This window comes from Rhynchophorus ferrugineus, unplaced genomic scaffold (genome assembly GCF_030347505.1).
Source record: "Rhynchophorus ferrugineus isolate W39M unplaced genomic scaffold, kcgeb_rfMv2 rfM2, whole genome shotgun sequence".
Classification (NCBI taxonomy): Eukaryota; Metazoa; Arthropoda; class Insecta; order Coleoptera; family Curculionidae; genus Rhynchophorus; species Rhynchophorus ferrugineus.
In genome coordinates, this window is record NW_027472581.1 from 18,965,587 (window position 1) to 18,988,866 (window position 23,280).

Here is a 23,280-nt window from a genome sequence, read left to right on the forward strand (position 1 = left end):
TCCAGCACACTTCCTCGTACATTTTTAATTAATGTAAAAATTTTAAGTCTTGTGGTGACACCAAATTTAACGAGATAATACAAATTTTATAAGTACTAAAGGTTTTATAGTTAAAAAGTTTATTTCTAATTATTTTTAATAGAAAACAAACGTCTGTAACAGGATTTAAGATAATTACGGACTACCTGAACGGAGATTTGTTATTTTTCCTCGTTGTTTATTCGATTATAAAAACGAGGGCGGACTTAAAAGCGTCTTCGCGTAGTACTATTAAATAAAATACGGCCAAGTATAATTGCGTAATAAAAAAATCATAAAATTCCAGGGCAAACATAAGAGTTAAAACGGAATACGTAAATTTTGTCGAATTTTTTCGGCGCGGCTTTTGACGTCGAAGCCGCGAAAGCTCATCGGTCGTCGGGGGACCGATGTTTGTCATAAATTTTAGGTAACCTTTAATTCATTCGAAATATGAATAATTTTCGTTTGCGTGGCGGTTATGCGAGCTCGCAATTAAGGTAATTTATTAGCCGGAATGCAGGACGGTATTTATTATTTGAAATTTTCAGCGGACAGAAAAATTATTATTATATGCATCTGACAACGGTCATTTGTAATTTCGCTGTTCATTTTAACAGTTCGCGAGTAATATCTAGGTTAATTGATCCATATAGATGGTATGGTATTTCGTTTGAAATTAGATTTTATTAAAAATATCTAAAATGTTTATTTAAACAATTAATTTTAATTCGATATTTGGAAAAATAGGGGAAAATGGAGAATATAATAGAGTATACCAATAGTTGGACTAATGGGACTAATATGGACAATACAATAAAATTTTTTAAATTAGAACATTTATTGTAAAAATCAATAGAATGTCTTTTATTTAAAGTATTGTCCATTTAAATTATATGTCGAAAGAACAATGATAGCCTCTATCAATGAATCGGGAATTGCTTTAAGAATAATGATATCGAATATATCCATGTCGAAAGCTAATATGTAAATTTTATCAGAGTTCAAAAAACAGCGGATAACAATATACAATGTGTGCGAAGACTTTTTCAGACACAATAGAATCACGTAAGACTACTTGAACATTGTATTTACGAAAATGCTGATCCAATTGGGTGATTGAAGAACATTTAACAATAACTTCCATTGTCAATATTTTTTTACTGAAAAATGCAACTGAGCATTTACAAAATGTTTATTTAAAGAAAACGGAGAAATGCACCAAAACTATTTTATATACAGCAAAACCGCAATAAAAACTGAACTACTGTGTTCAATTTTAAGAATATTTAGTTTGACAAATTGACAATTCATAGGTATGTAAGCTGTATCCCGAAATGAATGTCGAAGGCCACATCTTCCTGTAGTGTTAAAAAACTGCAGAAACACTTCAAAAGGAAGCAACGGAGACAATATTACAGTTGATTATAGTACAAATATTTAACCGCATTAGAAGTGAAGCGCTGCTTAGACAGGTGACGACTCATATTCCGGTAGTAAATAGTAATAAGAAGGAGCAAGGTCTGGAGAATACGGCGGGTAGGGTAGCGCTTCCTATTTTAATGTTTCTAAGTATTTTTTGGCCGGTTTTGTAAGATGTGGTCAAGCGGTGTCATACTGAAGAATAACACCGTTGCGTCTTTGCTGGTATATCGGCCATTTATCGCGCCGTGCTCCACTTAAACGCATCAGTTGTAATCGATAGCGATCCCCATTGATGGATTCAGCAAGTAATGTCTTCAAACCTTCGTCTTAATTTTTTGGCTGACGAGAACGCTTTTTGTTTTCGGTGTTATAATCACCACTTATAAAATATCGCAACCAGCATTTAGATATTGAAATCAATGGAGCATTGTTGCCATAAGCTTTACACATCATTCGATGACCTTGAGTCGACTTTTACTTCAAATTGAAGTAACAAGTAAAACTTCCTGTAAAGGCCAATTTATCGGTATAAATACAGACACGTTCGAAAAAATGTTTTGTTTACACCTTGACGAAATGGCACAGACTTAAAAGTGAAACCGATTAGCGAGGCTTCAATATGAAGTTGGTTACCAATGTACAAGATGCGAAATAACACACAATTTACTAATGTTTTTAGTATTTAAGTTATTTAATGTATTCGACACATTTCAAATGTATATATGTGAAATATTGTTGCGAATTAATTATAAAATAAAAAAGACAAAAGCTATTAACAAGATTAAACTGTCTCCCTATCGACTGAAATAGAAATAGGTAAATTAACAACTAGGCAATCATAACATCATAAATTATGACACTATGATGTAAAGTATGATTTAATAGCGAGAAAAAGCGTTATGGTTTAGATTCACAAATGGAGCCGGTAGGTAGATAGTTGTGATAAGGTTCCAGGAACTTTTTTAATATATTTTATTTGAACTAGTGACATTTTCATGATACTCGCCGCAATAATGGCCATTTCTACATGTAGAATAAATAAAATATTATATTATATTAATACATTTGTAATATTAAGAGTAAAACGTACTCTTTTCGAGAGATAACTAAACTAATTTATTGATCGGGCAGATAATTTCTGACATAAAATGCATCTTATAACCATCATTTGTAATTTTGCTGTTCATTTTAACTGTTTAGGGGTATGGTATGAAATGAAATATTTGAAGTGTGTTTTCTATATTATAAACTAGATAACTCGGTGACAATAACAATATCCATTGCGTGGATTGTTGGTGAATTAAAACTCCTCGCGTGCTCACTATGACCAGATGGTACGGCATGGATGGTATGACCAATGCTATTTTGAACACTTTTACTAAATCGTTTGTCTGATGAAGAAACGCTTGTAGTTCTTGGATAATGGTTCGATTCATTGTTGATGTTGGTGAGCACAACGCCTATCAATTTCTTTCCTTTCTTGTTGTGGTGACGGGGCTTGTAGTAATGGTTTAAGATTTTGTTCACTTATTTCTGATAGATATTTGAATGTTACGTTGTATGAAACGACTTAATTTGGAAACAACCATTATATTTTTGAATGTTGGCTTTGTTGAATGAATGTTGTTGTTTGAATCTTTGGATCTGGTAGAGCCAATTGTGGCAATTTTAGTTCCCTACTAGAACAACAACACCCAGGAGAATCGCCGCTGTGTTTTAATGCCTTACAATGTTGACAAGTATTGTTATTTGATTTTGAGAAATACTAGTAGGCCATGGATCAGGAGCAATACCTCTTCAGAATTTTTCAATTTCATTGTGTTTTGCTCGCAGTTGCGTTCTCATCATATGGACTTCCATATCTTTCCCTGGACTTATAGAATATATTTGCGACAATAGGCGAATATGGTGATATTATGAAACTTTTAAATATACTTCGTACTTAGTGTAGTATAAGTGAAGGCAGCTATAACGATTGTATTATTTGATGAGAATACTTAATTTTATACCGCCAGCAGTAACGTCTATGTAGGTAGTTGATTGATTTTGTGTCAATGATCGGAATAGTTCTGGATCCTGATCAATCTAACCTTAATGTCCTAGAGAACTTATATCAATACATTACTGGCCCCCATGTCTGAGGTAATTAATTATACTAGGTTGTTCAATAAATGTTGTCATTCGACAAGAGAAACCTTATTTTATGTGCAAAATATATTTTGATTGAAATACTACAAATATTTTATAAATTATGTCGGCGACTTTTCATATTTAGATGGAAGAAGTCAGAAGGGAACAAATTCGATGAAAAGAGTATACTTTGCAACAATGCTTACTTCAAATAATGCTTACTTTGCCTTCCACAGTTTTCTAGACTGTGTGAGTTCTTTATTTTGATTAAAAAAAAATATTATTTTCTTCTCAGACTTGATTTCGAATTTTATATCCAACTAGCCCTGTAAATGAATCAACCGAAAAATAAAATGAACAGTTATTTTCCTAAGGCGTTTTCTCTCTGATGATTAAAAAATTGAATTATAAGTAAACAATGATCCAATAAATATTTCAATTATTACATTAATAAATAGTTAATAGTTAATAAATAGTTACCAACAGTACTATATTCTAGTGAAAAAAAAATTCCACAAGTTTCAGGTTTCTACATTCAAAAGATAAAAAGAACTACACGAGACAAAAATTTAATAAAGTGTCAGACTGAAAACGAAATATCCAACATAAAAATATAATTATTTACTCTATAGTTTCTTCTAATATTAATTAAAGTAGTACAATGCGATTATTTAATGCCTCTCCCTTTGGTAGGAATAGAATATAATTATAATAAAAAAAACTGTCACGTATTTCATAATGGGACGTGAAGTAGACCGACAAGGCCATCAAGGCAACGTGTGGACTGATAAAAAGATATAACCAATAATTAGAGTTCCTAATCCATTTACTATTACAAGATCAAAAGGAGATATCAAAAATGGTTTTATATTTTTTAATTACTTTCATAGTAATATATGAATAATATATATGAATTTTTTAATGAAAAATAACCTTCACAAATTATATAACATTAGTCGTCTCCTATAACATTTAATATGACATGCAAAATATACTTACTATGATAAAATATATTATCATATATAAACTAAATATAACTTAAAATAGACTATTTTAGATATATTAATGAAAAAAATATAATTGTTGTCGCTAGATGAATATTACTTGTATCTTCCATTTTTTACAATTTATTTCATCACTCATGTCTCTGTAATCTCTTTTGATAAACCGTAACACTATTACCATTTTCGAATTATATAATAATGCTATCATTCCAAGAAGATGAGACTAGATCATTTTTGATAATTCTTAAAATTGTCTAAATATTTTTCAACATTGTTGAACAATAAGACAATTAATTTTTAACAGCGCATAATTTTATTTAATATATCATATTTATCAACAATTTTAAATCACCAAAAAGACAAATAATCCAAATTAAAATATTAATAAGTAAGCTAGACATAATTTTAATAACTAATTTTATAAAGACCTATCGATCATCCCTACCGACAATAATTTTTGTCTATAAATAAATTAAAAAGGACAAAACAAAAAATATCACGACTCAGCAATGCATAAAAGTGGAAATAACTTCATTCAGGTATAATTATATTCAACTTAAAATTAACCTACATCGCACTTCGTTCATAATTTAACGAAATTAACCAATATAACTAAAATTTTAGCAATAAAATTTGTTTTAATATTCTATGAGATTAATTTGATATAATATATATTTATTACAAAAGCGTAGAAATGTACAACAGGTTTTTTCAGGAGTATTTTTCTTGAATATTGTGTAAAAGTCAAACAACATTTCCGTTTTGTCACAATAGAAGAATATAAAGAAATGGTTCATGTCAAATTTCAATCATGCCAAAAGACCAGGCCTATAAATTAGTTTTAACAGATGGTGAACAAACGTATGTAAATATTGTGTTTCATGTTGAAGCGTTAATGACAGGCATCACTTTTCAGAATGCGACATTTCATTGAAATATGGTTTTTTATTTTGTTGAAAATGTATGAATTTATACCAAGTAAATAGTATTTGCAAGAAGTTTTACTTTTTTTACTTAAATTTGACGACAAATACGGCTAAAAGTCAGTAAATGCTGTGTGAATCTAATGGGAATAATGCTCCATCGATTTCAACAAATACTGATTTCAATGTTTTAAAAGTGATGATGACATCGAAGATAAATAGCTTTCTGGGCAGCCAAAATCATTTGAAGACGAGCATTCGAAGAAGGCATTACTCGATTAAACCATTAATGACCACAAAAAACCACCGGAATACGAGCAAAAATACAACAATGCTGTTCTTTAACATAACCAGACTAGACTACATGTTGAAAAACCTCTGAAAACATACTTGGGAACATTAAAATGGAAAATACTACCCCAACCGTATTCTCCGAACTCTCATCTTCATAAGAAAATGCCAGTCAAAAATGGATCGATTTGTGGAATCGGTAAATTGTCTGAAAGATAAGACAAATAGCGGCTATTGATCGGCAATAGATAATTGTACCAATTTTTCACAAAAAGCTACAAATCAAAAACAAACCTTTAAAATTAATTTATAGGCCTAATAAATCGATTCAGTAGAACGTATCAATCGTCTCGAAAAGAGTAGTTTAGAAAAAATTAAATTTAAAATAAATAGAGTGGAATAGCCCCTTAACCATATCTGAATACTGTAATCTTACCTGACATCTGGATGAGCATCCAGCATGGCTCGCATCAACGTCGTTCCCGAGCGAGGAACACCACCAATAAAAATCAACGGCATCTCGCGGCCGTACTCGTAAACTTTACTGTCCGGTCCAACCACTGTCTTTTGTTCGGACGAGACCATCCGAGCCGCAGATTTGTCCGCATCACTGACCAATGCTTGCACCACGAAATAAAATATAACCACTAAGCACAGCAGGCCCAAGACCCTGCGAAGGCCGCGTAGAGGCCTCGGAAGTTGCATCGTGACTGGATTGGTCACATTATACTAAAAGGCCACCGCAGAACGTCGATCGTAGTTTCACCATCTGTAAATAACGAAAAAATAATTGTGTCAAAGTCGTTCGCATGATAAATACTCGTAAATTAAGGGAAAAATAACATCCTTATCAAGGTATGTAATTTAAAAATTACGTTCAGTAATAATGTATTAGAATATCTACTTCTAATGATTTAGTTCAGTTTAATTCGACATTTTTTAGAAAACATAATTCACCTTTTATACTATTATTATAGCGGTTAGACTGACTCAAACAAATCAATATTAAAGGCATACACTTGCTTATCGAAAAATGAGCACAATGTCAACCTTGCGGTTATTTTTAAAATGGATATATGTTTCGATAAAGACCTCCTCTTTTGATGCCAATAATTGAAATTGAACCATTTCTTTTAAATAGGAAAATCACTATGAACTAGATCCGATGAATACGGCGGATGTTCAAACATTAATTCAACGGTTTTGGCTGCTTAAATTGCATAGGTCTTTACCAGTGCATTGTCTTGATGAAAATAGGCCTTTTTGTTTCCAAGAAAGAAATGTTATATTGATTTTTCTGTTAACCAGTCAATGTTAAAACAAAAATCGGTATATACCATTTCATACGTACATTTCAAAAAATGTTTTTATAAGTGTTCAACCGAATTCTTCATATTCGCATTTACGAAGCACACTTCTGGTTTCAAAAAATCAACTGTTTTGATTGTTCTTGTGTCTTTGGATTAAGTAGTATGTCGGTTCATCAGAATTATGATGGGCTAGCGACTAGTGAGTCTAGGAATATAAGAATAATTATCAATGCTAAGAGCTTATAAACGTCTAGCATCTGTGTAGCAATATATGAGATATGTTACTATGTTTTTCTTCAGTTTTTAACAGTGTATCATAGTTTTCAGAGTAATCATTAGTAAATGAAAATTATTGAATTCATTAAGGGAAGAAAAAAAAAAGGTAAGCAAAAATTTCTTGAATTAAAAATATTAAAATAACCATAGAATAGGTATTGGCACAAAACTAAGGAAGAATTCATTATTGGAAGAGGGGGCAAGGAGGGGGGCATTCACCCTAGGGCTTATAAATTATAGAAGTTATAGAGATGACGGGCAGATGTCATAAGAGGAATTTACAACAGAAGTTGTAACAATCAATATTTTCTCAGATTTTATGCTAATTCTGTTATTAAAATCATGTCAAAATCATTCAGCTGTGAAAACTTGTGTCATAGAAAAAAATGGATTTGATAGTAATTGTTATGACTTAAATTAATATAGTAATTGCTAAAGAAAATACGCAAGAAAATATCTAAATATATAGTACTCTCGCATTTATCATACTGGTTGGATTTAAAATACAGCGATTACTTCAAAATCTGAAAATATGATTTAGTGATACCACTTTTGATTTAAATCAATATGATCATAGTCGGAAGGAATGTGTAACAGAGTGTAAACACACATGTGTCATAGAAAAATAGATTAAACTAAAACAAGAACGGCTCTAAAATCTATTATAGCAATCGAATTTAAGACCCAGAGATAAGACCCATAGATATTTTTGACGAAAATACCCAACAAAAATGTTAATAATGTAGTACCTTCGCATTTATTTATTCAGATTTAATATCCAGTGATTCTTTCGAAATGTGGAAAAATAGTTTAGCGATGACACTTTTGACTTAAAATAATATGATAATTGTCGGTCAGAAAAAATACATAGGAAAAAAAGTGATTTTATTGTAACGCTTATGACTTAAATTAAAACAGTAATTGTTGGTGAACATAGCCAAAAAATCTGTGATAATGTAATACCGTGTATTCATCTTAACGACCGGATCTAAAACCCATCCGCTATTTTGATATTTTAAAGAAAATGGTGTAATAATAATGCTATTGACATAAATCAATATAATAACTATCGGAAGAACAGTTATTACAAACTAAATAGACACTAAGCGGTACAGTACTTTGATAAGTATGCACATTAAATTATTATTAGTCTCAACACTAAATTTAAATAATTGACTGCCATCATCATACCGCCACAATCGGACGTCTAGAATTCGGATAACTAAAATTCAATGCACTATTGCTTTTGGCTTTCTGCTATTCACCGATATTCATATGCAGTAAACCGGAAAATTGCGTACTGGTTAATTATAAATTAACGAACGAGATGGAACAGTCGAAGAGACATATATAAAATGCATTATTGCAAGCTGCAAACCGTCACGGGACTGCTTGAATGTCCCGAAACGTGTCTCTCAAATCCCTTTAATTTATCACCAAGGCATGCGAGCAATATACGTCCTTTATTTTCGACTTTGACGACGCCTTTACTAAATATATTAGACTGTGAAATTATGGTCTACTGGCATATGAACGACCTGCACAGTTGATGAGAAACCCACCTTGCGTACGTATAAAATTATGTGTCTCCGGATTAATTGTTTGTCAACAGTTATACGTTTTGAGACTTGACTGATATTAACAAAAAAAGAAATTATTTGTCTTATTTCCTTTTCGTCGAACATTTTAAAATATGTAAGACTGAAGATTACGGTGCAATGCTGCAAACACGTTCATTATTTTATTCACCGGCAAACACTTTTGGAATTTTCTTTTATTTTAACATGTTCACAAGTTGATAGAAAAAATATTTTTCTTTTATTTAGAACATTTACTCATAAACCATTTATATATTTGCAATTGCATGTTGCATTTAGACCAAACATTTTAATATGTTATTAGTTTATGATTAAACTAATAACATATTAACCAAAAAAAACATTACCAGTGATTCATTTGATGAAATTTGCCCATCACTGATTGCAACTTTCTCCCATATCTCGCTCTTTTGTACCACTAGTACTATTTAACCAGGATACCTCATTAATCAAAACAAGTAGTACTTCGGAGAATACAAGAAATACAGTAAAATCTTTCAACGTGTGATAAAAATGGTATTATATATAAAAACTACGGAATTGCTGGAAGCCGTGCTATAGCAACCTATTTTTATTGAATATTATCTAATTCAGATGCATCCTATGACAGTTTCTATTTGTTCGAACTTCAAATTCCACACTTTTAGCGTGCTGTCTTCAATAAAGTCAACAACATCTTCATTTAAAGTATTACAACTTATTACTTACAACGCCTTTATGTTATTATCATCATAAATATTTGATAGGATTCCATGTGCTTCGTTTCCAGATTTCTTCATGCCTAGACAGAGAACCTCCAGTAAATGACGAGAAATGCCCTAAACTCATATTTTTCAATCAAAAATAGCTTTACACGAGGAGCGGCATTTATAATTATAGCTTAATAATAAGCAAAATAAGTATTGCTGATAAGAAGTTGGGTTTTCAAACGTCAGGAAGCCTTCAAGCAGAAACTGTTGCTATGTGACTGATAAATTCAAAGAAACCTGTAACAATTTTAATGTTCCCTCTGCATACAACTTTAATTGGGTTTAGCTAGTCTCGGAAGTCCCATGCAGCAGATTTTTTTACCTATACCACTGATTCGTCACATGTGTAGATGTTATACAAAACCCAAATGACCAACCAATACCAAGGTTATGTTCAACAATATCTGACAAAGACAAAAATGTACCAATCTTCGTGATATAGACACAAACTCCCATGTCCAATGTGTATATAACTTATATATTATATTAGCTATACTTAGTATAATCTTAATTTATAAATTAATTTGTTACTACTGTTCTGTTGTAGTTATACTATTCTGCAATACTCGAGCAAGGCGAGTACGGGATTAACGGCATACGGATTAATACATCAGTATGTATTTCCTAAATTAAATTATAAAACTGAACCGCTTAAGCTAATGTTATGAATACACTTATACAATAAACAAGTTCATGTGGTCTGGTTTGCTGCAATCTTCTGATTTCCTTTATCATCGTGCAGCTCTACATTGGTTACGTAACGATAAACATTGGTAGTTAAGAGTAGAACATCCTTTTGGCCGCATTAGATTGCCAGTTGGTTTGATGTTTTAGTGCAGCCCCATATTTGTAATCCATAAGCCCATATTGGCTCTCTGATTGACTGATACACCAACATCTTTGATTTTAGGATCAAGTTGAGACTATCTTCCGACTAACCAGTACAATTTATATATGGGGTTTATTCTGATGGAGATGACCATTATAACCAATTTTATTTCATGACTACTTAACGCTAAAGCTATCTAGAGGAAAATAGTTGAGGCAAGGTTGTACTCCTATTAAATTTTAAGTGAATGAAAACGCTAAACTATTTTTCTCAGGGTAGAGATATATTTTAATATAAAACATATAAATATGGTATAAAATATTATCAGAAAATTTTAAATCAATGACTTTATAGCACAGATTTTGCACCATGAGATTATAATATTCCGTCAAACTGTAGTGATAAGTTACGATACGAATGCTCAATATATAATCAATATATATCAGATTAATCTACTTTAGCGGCCAAAAATATTCATGGTTTTCACATTGTATCAAAATATACGATTGAGATAACCAGAATGCATAACGCATTATGCCGATTTGTCATCAGAACAATTCGAAGAATGCAATAATGCCGTTTATGTTCGCTTGATTTGAAGCATATTTCATTTTAATCCACTGCGAATAATCCGCACTGATTTTAGAAACAATAATATGCAGTGGTATCCCTATAGATCGATTATTATAATCCTAGTTTCGATGATATATCATTAAGCATGTAATATCGATTGAAGGATGATATGAATATGCAAAATTCTAACAGTCTAGTTTAATAATAAAGAAAATAAGTATTGCTGATAGTTGGAATTTCAGATGTCAGGAAGCCTTCAAGCAGGAAAACGGTCCTCTGAGGATACTACGTCTTAGATCATCTTAGATTCATTGAAAACCATTTTCGATTTATGACAGTTGTCTTAATATTACATGCACCTCAAAGAATTTTTTGATTTATTTATTTAGTGAAGCAAGAAAACCAACCGTAAATTTGATGATAAAAATACTATTTAGGAGACCAACAATCTTTATTCTCTATAAAGTTTAGCCTTTGCAGCCATCTAACTATACCAGACATCTAGTAAAATCTTCTTTTTTATTTATTATTAGGACTGCTGTCCTGTCCAACTATTAATTTACTGTTAACAATTAGTAGTACGATGGTCGCTATTGATATTTTGGAAATAGGAAAAAAAACAAATAGTCAAGTTGCGAATATAATTTTATTGTTTTTCAAAGTACTCGCCACGATGATCGATACACTTTTGCATACGCTTAAACGAATTTTCAAAGCATTTATTCCATTCCGAATGAGGTATCTTCAAAACATGATTTTTGAACGCTTCAATAGCTTCTTCGGCCGATGAAAATCGTTGACCACGCAGTTTATTCTTCACGGATGACAACAAAAAGAAGTCATTGGGTGCTAAATCAGTGCTGTACGGCGGATGACCCATTAATTCGATGTTTTGAGTGCTCAAATAGTTTCTTGTTTGAGCCGATGTGTGAGAGCTCGCATTGTCATGCGGAATAACAATCCGGCGTCTCTTTTATATTTTACTTATTTCGCCGAAGTCTTCTGGTAAACAAATGGTTGTGTACCAATCAGAATTTACTGTTGCAATCACTGTTGCGATATGACCAGTTTTCCCGAAGATAAAAGTGCTTCGTGCGCGAACAACCTTTATTGGATTTGGTCCATCTTAGAACACCCATACAGTCGACTGCTGCTTACTTTCGGACTCACACGAATATATAAATGATTCGTCACTTGTCACGATTTTATAAACGTCTTTCGAAGCACCGTGAATGAATTTCTTAAGCATTTCTTTGCACCAATCGACACGAGTCTTTTTTTGAGCGATTGTCAAATTATGTGGGATCCAACGCAAACATAACTTTCGAACAGCTAAGTGTTCATGTAAAATCGCATATATGCTGGAGGAACTAATGCTTGGGGATGCCTCAATCTCACAATAATCACAAACATTTTCTAGCACAACAGCCGATTTTGGACGACCTTCACGAAACTCGTCAGACAGCGAACTACGACCACGATTGAATTCACTACACCAGCGAAACATTATGGTTTTTGATGGAGCCTCATCGTCAAAAGTTAAATTAAGTTGATTGATGCACTCTTGTGATAATCCACGTCGAAAATCGTAAAAAATAATCGCACGAAAATGTTCACGATTCAGTTATATTTTTTGCCGAGACGAAACTTTCAACTAAATATAAAATAAACAAATATCGTCCGTGGGACAAAATGTTCTGAGTACGTATATTGTCAAAAATGTCAAACTTTACGATGGAGCCGTCAGATGAACTCACATGACAACAGTGTTACCAATTCCCGAAATATAAATAGTGACCCTTGTATAACTTACACACTACAGTCTATCCATCGACAATCTATAGTTCCTTTTTCATACCTTACATCCTTTCACTCATGTACTATCACTCAAGTTCTTAGCGTTTAGTCCTTAGTGCTTAGTCCTTTTACACACAGTGTAAAAATTCTTCTTGATTGGCAATTTATAATTATTATAAAATTATAATAGGTATTATATTACTATTTCAAACTAGGTATTTATAAGTTATATGTTTGTAATAAAATAAAATATGTATGTCACTTTGTAATGTGGGCGTTGGGAGTAAACCATTTTTAAATTTAAATCAGCTTCCTTTATCATCTTCACAGTCACAATTGCCAATACTTTTATTAATTCAATATTAAATTATTATTATTATTAAAAATAATTAATATTTTTATTATTTTAATAATTTTTAATTAATTCTCAAGCTATATGGCTTTGCAGTGCGGAGTTTGTAGGTAACAATCATAAGATGTCTGAAGAAGTTTAATAATTTTTAGAGAAACATATTCTACCATGAACTGTCTGATAATGAAAAATAATAATCTAGACAGTTTACTCATATTTAAATGATTAAGAAAATAAAGATGACTAGAATAAGTTACATTGCGCACACTATCACAAATGTTCACCTGAGTTTATTAAAGAACATACTTATCAAACACCAATAGTTTCAACAGCAATTGTTAACAATATATACAATTAGTGCACACCAACAGAGATATGTTAGAGTACCTCATATTAAACTACTAGATTTCAACTATACGTCCACAAATATTCCACTATCTGCCTATGTATTCGCCATAACTCAAAGAATGTAATAATGCACTTTATATCGCCTTGCTGTGCAGCATATTTCACTTCATTCCCTCGCGAATACTGTATCGGTATTGAGACAAGCTGGTGTTCAATATTTATCGGTGCAAGTGGAGGACAAAACACATACTGACAAATGTATCTCTATAAATATTTTATGTGTACGTTTATTTCGTCGTAATCATTGGACTGAGATGTAAAAGCTAAGGTGTTAAATTTTATGGATTTCCTTTGATCTATTTCAGGTTAATCCACAATTTAAGGTTAAATTACCAATAAAATTGTATTATGTTAACCAGAAGGTAATTTAGGTCTCGTTTAAAATGAATTCTGTAATTAGTCTCTATTAGTGATTTATTCCTTTTGATATCTGGGTTATATTTGGGGTTATATTTCTCAATATTTGGGTTATGTAAGTTGAATGTAATAATGTTGGTAATTAATATTTTTGGTATATTCTGCGTTCTGTTTCTGTAAAGAAATTAGTACTTAAAATTTAGGATGAATCGTGTAAAAGTGTATTTATTATATAATGTAGAAAACGCGTTGAAATTGAAATCGCACGCCATTTTAAACCAACACTTGATTTGTCACTGTGTTCGACAAAAATATCATATCAAATAAATGTGTATTCGAAATAAAGGAGTGGAAGTTTGGTTTCTGTTAAATTCTCGGTGTCGTTTTGTATCACCATTCAAGCTTCAACTCGTCTCCTCTTTATTTAAAATAATATGATATAAATATAAAGTACAGTTTTAACGGTTTTTGTGTTTTAAACCCCCTTCGCATTCCATAATGGATATACAGTTATATCTTAAAATATGTGTGACTATTGCCCTTCAATCCAGTAATGCTTCAGGCCATCCACATGAAAATAAAACTAGACAAAATATCAGAAAAATACCATGTGTGAGCATTTAAAAGTAACAACATTGGGTATCAAGGAACATCATATAAATAAAATAAACTAATAAAATTAAAAATTGCAACTCTTCTGGTCATGTGAAATAAAATTAAAAACAAACATATTCTTAAATAGTAGGAAAGTTATTATTCCAATTAATTCACAGAAAATAGAGACAGTGTTGTGATCCTCACATTTTTTGAACGGGCGATTTCCAATCTATATATGTCATCTTCAACATTGCCTGAAAAATAAAACTGAAATAAACAATGAACAAGAACATGTTTCAAATAAAATGTGACTGCAACTTTAAATATAATATATGCTTAATGGTCTAAATATTAAAGATATACAAAAAAGGCATTAATTTTAGACAAAGCTTACTTAAAAATATAATCAAAATATTCTCCTTTGCGAGTGATAGATATAGTCCAACGCTCCTCTAATTTTCTTATACCCTTCACGTAGAAGGATTTGCGTTTGTTTTCCAAATAAATCAATTTAAAAATGCCGCTTTTCTTCATTCTTTCTTCATTGAGATTTATTTTGTAGTTTGCAAACAGCAATAGTTTGGAGGCAGTTTCAATTTAACTACAGATTTATAATATATTTCATCGATATTTCATATATGACACAGTGCATTATCAGTGTTAGGTTTTTCGTTAGAAACTCGATAGAACTACTTTTGACGAGGCGCGGAACGGTAGTGAATCTAGAAACATGGGCTTAAGTGACAAGTAACTATGTCCGATAAATTAGTATCAATAATACTAATCATGATGTAAGTGACATAGCGACTTGACAGTAAACAAAAATGGTTTCACGAAGGCCACTGTAATTTTTGAGCTATACTCCAAAATGGCTGATCACCAACACTACGTCCATTAATTTGATCAAACGATGTTAGCAGACATGTTCAATAAGTATTTCAATAGGTTTTAGCAGCTCATATATATAACACCTTGGTAATTATAGAGTAAAAATTGGACCTGTTAACCGCTGAGTTCGCTTTTTAATTGGGCAGCATATGCGATATGCAACAATAGCAAAATGATACTGATCGTTCGGATCTTAAATTCACGTCGAAAAATGTATCTATAACTAATCCATCTGTTGTACGAAACTATACATCCATCCATTCGATATATTACAAGGATATATTCATATGTCCTATGCGTACAGGCTATTGTTTACGTCTGGCGTATATATACGTCCCTCTCGGTAAACAGGTTAATATTACGCTTTAGTGTCGATGTGGATGGCTCTCCTAGACCAACTCATAACTTTCTGCGGAGATGTAGTAGACTTTTTTTCATGGTCAGGGCCGTACGCCGCACTTATCTCCTTTTAACTGGCAAGCAATGAAACCGCTATGTGATGACTCAACATACAATATTGAGTCAATTCGTGTAATAGTAATTTCCCCTCCTGTTTGAGTACTTCAATTAAATATAAAGGTCTAGAAACTGTTGATCTATCAACTAAGTTGCTTGAAAATTGCTTGATATTTTGAGCTAGATTTTCGTATAATAATTCTTGCAATTCATTATCTTTGGACTTATTTAGTACTTCAAGTCACTCAATATCACCTATTGTGAGATAATGGAGCAGCACCATTAAAAATATTTGATGAGCTATCGGAGCTTATTTCCTAAAATCCAACATAAATTTTGAGAATTCCATGACTAGCGTCTGTATACACTGAATAATGCAATAACACTAAATGAAAAACTGTTATTTTATATAGGAAAACGGCAAATCTTGAATTTAGCATTAGGTTTTCTATTTCCAGATATCCGTAATATAATAAATATATATTATACATACATATATATATATATATATATATATATATATTTTTTATATATATATATTATTATACATATATATATATATATATATATATATATATATATATATATATATATATATATATATATATATATATATAGAATTACCAGATAAAATCGTAAATAATGTAATATTCAGAACGATTTATGATTTCCTTCATGATAGTCATGTCTTTGTCTGAGTGTTAAGGAAAAAATATCGAACAAATATGAACAAAGAAATCTCCCTATTACACATATAACGTAATTAGTTGAAAATTAATTAATCCCAAACCATTAATTCTCTTTGTTTGTCTTACTTGTCATAAAACAACATTTTCCTAAACCAAAGCATGTGTTTAAACGACAAATATTAGCAAAGCAGTCGCATTAAAGGGCCCCGAAATGTATTATTTGTCCATAGACTGGGACGTTTAAAGCCGTCACGCCGCCGCTGAAAATTTAATGTTCCACTATCAATAAAATCCAATTTTCGCAGGCGCAACGTTTCCGAACTACGCTACACCGTCAAAATGGAGACTAAAAGGTTTAGATAGCGAGCGAAGAAGGGCCGCGTTACGCCAAGTGGGCACGCTTCTAAACATCGTGCTTCGTGTCTGCATCGTCGCCGTGCAGCGGCATCTAGATCCCGATCGAATGCTCCTTAAATCGACTTAATGCCATTTTGTTTCGCTGATAGTATGCAGAGCGTTGGGATGTTCTCGGCTTAAGTTATTTATTATTTTGTGGAACTACTGCAATGAGAGGGAGATGAAGAGATGAATTGAATGACTCATCTGTTTAATTATCAGGTCTATAAATTAATTTTAACTATATAGTCGCTGGCCCCCAGCGACTATTTCCTGTTCTCAGATCTCAAAAGAATGCTCGCTGGGAAGAAATTTTCCTCCTATGAAGAGGTGATCGCCTAAACTGATACCTATTTTGAATCAAAGGACAAATTGTACTAAAAAAATGGTATCAAAAATTTGGAGGGTCGCTATAATCAGTGTATCACCCTTTAAGGGAATTACCTTGAATAAAAAAAAACGAATTTTGCCAAAAAAAAATTGTTTTGCTCACCAGTCGGTAGGCTTAATGCCGAAGACCGTGGTTCGGAGTCCACATTGAGCAGTAAGTCCAGTCCAGATTAACCCTCGTTAGTAAAAAGGAGACTTTAAAATATATAAAACAAAAAAATGATTTCTACATTTGTAAAGTTTCTGCAAAAGCAACATATTTCAACATCAAACGTTATTATGTTGAAAAAGCACTTTTGTTAAAATTGAGCCAATTTTCATTCAAAACATGGCTTCACAACACTATATAATAGTGCACAATACCCAACTAGTCCCATTAAATATCGGTCATCAGTTTCGAAGCAATAATATTATATTTTATAATTCAGATATAAATAATAATTTATTTCAGATATAAAAAAATGAAAATTTCCTGAAATATTTTATGTTAATACATTATAAGTGTTTTATATTAGTAAATGGTTTTCAAGTATCCTTTCACCGATTTTGCAACATGTGATCGAGCGTTGTCAAGCTGAAAAACAATACAGTTTTTGCAAAAATCCTCAATGGTAATCTATAGCGATCCCCATTGATGATATCATTAGGTTTTAGCAGCTCATAGTATATCAGACCTAGCTGATCCCATACAAAGCATTAGCTTGTAATCAAAGGATATTAGGTTTTGGCATTGATATTGATGCATGCACCTGATCCCCATGATATTTTTCGTTTTATACTATCATATCTGGATCCACTTTTCATCGCCAGTGATAATACGATGAAAAAACATCTCCGAATTTTCCGTATTTCATACATGTGTCTTTCAATGTATCTTGGCTTCAAACTCATATGGACAAGAGAAATGTTCTTCTCTAGCGATTGGAAATTGTTTCTTACGTTGTTTTCAACAATAACGCAGTATGAATATGCGTCTTATAATGATGATCATCGAGTAATGCTTCAAAATCCTCGGTATTTCTTTTGGCTGTTCAGAACGCTCATTGACCTCGGCGTCAATATGTTACCACTTGTTAAAATCGATGGATCATGGTCTTTGTACAGCGTTCTGATGAACTTCAACCGCCTTTTTCCGCCCTTCTATTTGAAGTAAAAAGTAAAACTTCCCGCAAATTCAATTTACTCGATAAACGGTACATATTGAGAGGGAAGTGAGGCCACAACATGCAGTTATTACAAATCTATCTAGCTTTCGCCTTTTTCATCATGCATTATATATTTTAAAATTTAAAGAATGTTTATCATTGGTTCGTGCATTGGTGCTAGTGGATTTGAAAAGGTACTTCGGAGGGCGTTTGGCTTCCGTTTCTGCGGATACTTGCTCAGTCTGGGAGTCTGCGATTGGGTGATTCTCTTCGAAAGGGAAATTAGTGGCATTAAAGGGAAGATCCTTGTAGTCATCAAGCCGTCCATAAAGAGTTTCAGTTTAGGATATTTTTAGTGAATAATTTTATGTTAGGACATTGTAGTGCTAACCAGTGGATAAGAGAGCGACAAGACGTTGGTTATATACTGTTAGTTTATATCGATCTTAGTGATAACACTTAGAGACTCCTATTGCATTTTAATTATAATTGCGAATATTTTTGTAGGACTTTGTTGTAATATAATATGTAAGATATTAGTGTAGCATTGTAATATTGTACCTCTTAAGTTAATAAAGATATTGTTTTATTTTAAGCTTCATCTCATCTTTCTTTATTAGTCCCATAATTTAAAGCATCCTATATCTTCTTCGTGGTTTGCGATATCGTATAAAAACCATGTGATACCCAATGGGGCAACCCCGTTAAGGAAACGATGTAAAGTTTCGACCGATGACCCATAGATTGCCCCAACTAATATCGCTGCTCGCTTTCTAACACTAACACAATATTTTGTAAATTCTTTAAAATTATTTATAGACCTGATAATTAGGAAGATGAGTCATTCAATACATCTCTTCATCTCCCTTTCATTGCAGTAGTTCCACAAAATAATAGATAACTTAAGCCGAAAACATCCCAACGCTTTGCGTACCGTCACCGAAACAAAATGGCATTAAGTCGATTTAGGAGCATTAGATCGGTATCTAGATTCCGCTGCACGGCGACGATGCAGACACGAAGCAGCATGTTTAGAAGCGTGCCCACTCGGCGTAACGCCGGCCCTTCTTCGCTCGCTATCTAAACCTTTTAGTCTCCATCTCGATGGTGTAGCACAGTTCGGAAACGTTGCGCCTGCGAAAATTGGATTTTATTGATAGTGGAACATTAAATTTTCAGCGGCTCGGCGGCGGCGTGACGGTTTTAAACGTCCCAGTCTACGGACAAATAATACATTTTGGGGCCCTTTAATGCGACTGCTTTGCTAATATTTGTCGTTTTAACACATTCTTTGGTTTGGGGAAATGTTGTTTTATGACAAGTAAGACAAACAAAGAGAATTAATGGCTGATTCCAGTACGGGGGTTTCTCGTTTACTTATTTATTAAATTGTTGGTTCTGGTATTAGGATATTACATAAAATATGGATTTGGGATTAATTAATATTCGACTAATTACGTTATATATGTAATAGGGAGATTTATTTGTTCATTTTTGTCTATATTTTTTCCTTAACACTTAGACAAAGACATGACTATCATGAAGGAAATCATAAATCGTTCCGAATATTACATTATTTACGGTTTAACGGTCATATCTTTGTCTGAATGTTAAGGAAAAAATATCGACCAAATATGAACAATATATTTCTAAATTTGAAAGAAAACTTAAGGTTTGAACTAGCGTAATTTTAAACGCACACTAAAACGTTCCAAATGTACACGTAACATCGTTGTTTAGATCGCTCTGGACGGTTTGCATAGGCATATATCTTATTTATTCATCATTTTAATAATTACATGTTATGACTAGATATTATAATATGTATCGATCCTGTGAGGGCCTCAAATGTAATATACATCGGTAAAAACTGCAAACAAATCGTGTAATGTCGTCTATTTGCAAGGTATAAAAATGTAATTAGCTCATACAAGGCAGGAACCAGCCAGTGTAGTTTGAACATCGGTAACTTATTTACAGCAAAAATCATTCTAATATAAGTATTTACTATTTGAGGTACCTTTAATAATTATGCCTAAAATATAATTAACGTATTATTATCAAGGTAAATAATATTATCAGGGCAAATAACTCTTGATAACATTGGGGGTTAGGCCTCATTTGTTTTGTTTATCCTAGACCAAATAACGTAGAAAATTATATTTAATGTAATGTGATCGGTTTAGTCGTACAAGTGTACATGAAGTCAGTATATGTTTCTACAAGTTGAAACTAAACTCACTGAATGTTCAATGATGTTCACTACTGAACGACCGATATATTGTATTTATATCAAAATACAAAGAAATATATTAATTAAATTCAAAGCTTCAAGCAATAAGTGTCAATCAAATCCCATCATGGATAGATTACGAAAAGCCAATATCAAATATTACATTTCTTGTACATCAAATAATTCGATAGATTATACTTCACAAGGTTAAGGGTAAGTGAAACATATTTAATTAAACAATATCATTTTATCAATTATTGCAACCTCCTATGTGTGTTATAAAACAAGTTCAAATAGAAACTTGAAATATTTCGAACAATGTTTGTGTACAGGCAATGTAAGAATCCAAATGTTGTCACGGACGTCAAGTAAAATAACAAAAACAGATTTAATTCAAGAATTCAAGTGTGTCTAAATAAGTGTAAAGTACTTGATGAAGTATTGTAGTTGCACATGCTCATAAGATTATAAGGCTATTATTAAGATTAACTTCAAAATTAGAATTTACCCATTTTATTTACCTGGATATTACCAGGTAATTTGATTCAATACGGGATACACCTTTCCGACCTATAAAGCTGCCAAAAGTTTAAGAAAATCAAACATCCATCATTAACTGTATCCTATACGCATCCCAAAATACAGACGCCATAATCTTGCCAGCCGACTATTGCGTTATCCCACGCTATAGAGCAGGTTCATCGTGTGCAATCCACTCGGATGACTATCGGAGTGAAATGATGGAGCCTTGTTTCATCCATTGACACATACCGACGTAATAACTCGGGTTTATTATGCTTGATTATCTTCAAACACTGCTCCAAATCATCGACCCGTCGTTGTTTTTGGTCAAAAGTGAGCTCGCGCGACACCCACTTTGCACAGAGCTTCCTCATACCCGAATATTCGTGAATGATATGATGTACACGTTCAGTTGGTATCTTTAGAGTTTCTGCTATATCATTCAATTTAAATTTACGGTCATGCAAAATCATTTTGTGGATTTTTTAATGTTTTGATCGGTAACAACCTCTTTTGGCAGTTCACTGTGTTCACCGTCTTCGGTGCTCATTTCACTACGTCTAAACTTAGCATACTAATCCTTGATGGCTGATTTTCCTGGGGCAGTGTTCGGAAAATCGGCATCAAGCCAAGTTTTTGATACAACTGTATTTTTCCCTTCAAAAAGCAATATTTTATCATCACGCGAAATTCCTTTTTATCTATTTTTTCACAATAACAACAGTTGCTTCACTCAAAATTCTATAATTCACAAACTAACTATCCGACGGTTCTCAAGTTTATACACGCATCTTTTGAGGGTTAGAGATAACTGAAAGCATATGGATTTAATTCTAGTAGCGCCATCCATGTGTAAGGCCGGCGACTTTTCAATTGACCTCTTAAAATAAATATTTTGGTATCCCTGTCAAATACATTTGAATCTGTATTTTCAAGTTATAAAAATGTTCAGTTCATTTACATTACATCATCCTAGAAAACAATGATATTACCAGTATTCGATCGCAATGGCCAGGCGAACAAAAGCAAAACGTATTTCCGCATTAACCGTAAACAATGTCGACGCCACTATCTTTGCAAAACCATTCATCTCCAGCTCGAGTTATAGCAAGCGCATTGTATCCCACTGAACCCGTTTAATTAGATATGACTAAAACACGAATAGACTTAACGTCTCGAGACGTTCCGTCTGAATCTGGCTGCATTTCGGCTCGTATCTTCCACATCGTCGTCTAGAAATCTTATACGGTGCGGAGTTTCAAAGAGACCGTACGGCAACAACGGAACAGAACGGGCTCCTAACTTGTTGCGAACTTTCGCCGGACTATTTAAAACAATTTCCCAAGTTCTATTAAAGAATGACGGTATGTGGTAATTGTTGCCGTTGTTTGTCGGGAAAAGTTTACGTATTATTTCGGGGAATGAGAGTTTTCTACTCCGGAATTAAGTGTCGTTGTTCCGTACTGTTATTACAGCGGTAAAGGAACACATTTTGTATTGCTTGAGAGAATATAATAGACATAATTTATAATTAAAACAAGTATTCGAAATTCGTGTTATAGGTACTATATGTTTCTGGGTCTAACAAATTTGACATATCGGTTCGTTGTTGAAGAGATGATGACTAAAGATTATTAAGATACAAATATTGAATCATTAAAAGCGGACTGCATTTTCATCGACGATTGACACGAAAAAAACATATCGTGACAAAACGCCAACAGCTTGGGCTTAAACTAAATCAAATGTGTTGACTGATAGGCGTAAATCTAAATTATCATTAGGTAACAAGGTTATGCTGTAAAGCCAATACCCATTTGGGCCTATGGTATTAAATTGTGGGGTACAACTAGCAAATTTAACATAGCTATCCTCCAGAGGTTTCAGAATAAAGCGTTGCGAGTCATCGTCGATATCCCATATT

The 23,280-nt window shown here is 32.5% G+C and overlaps 1 protein-coding gene across 5 annotated transcripts in view; it reads right to left on the reverse strand.

Moving 5' to 3' along the window:
- Tpst (Tyrosylprotein sulfotransferase) overlaps window positions 1–23,280 on the reverse strand; it is a 610,347-nt gene that overhangs the window by 272,932 nt on the left and 314,135 nt on the right. For all 5 annotated transcript variants that reach the window (XM_076394127.1, XM_076394125.1, XM_076394129.1 and 2 more), the window contains one exon: window positions 6,228–6,560. In XM_076394127.1, coding sequence (XP_076250242.1) covers window positions 6,228–6,496 — 269 coding nt within the window. In that variant the 5' untranslated portion in view covers window positions 6,497–6,560. The remainder of the gene's footprint in view (window positions 1–6,227; window positions 6,561–23,280) is intronic.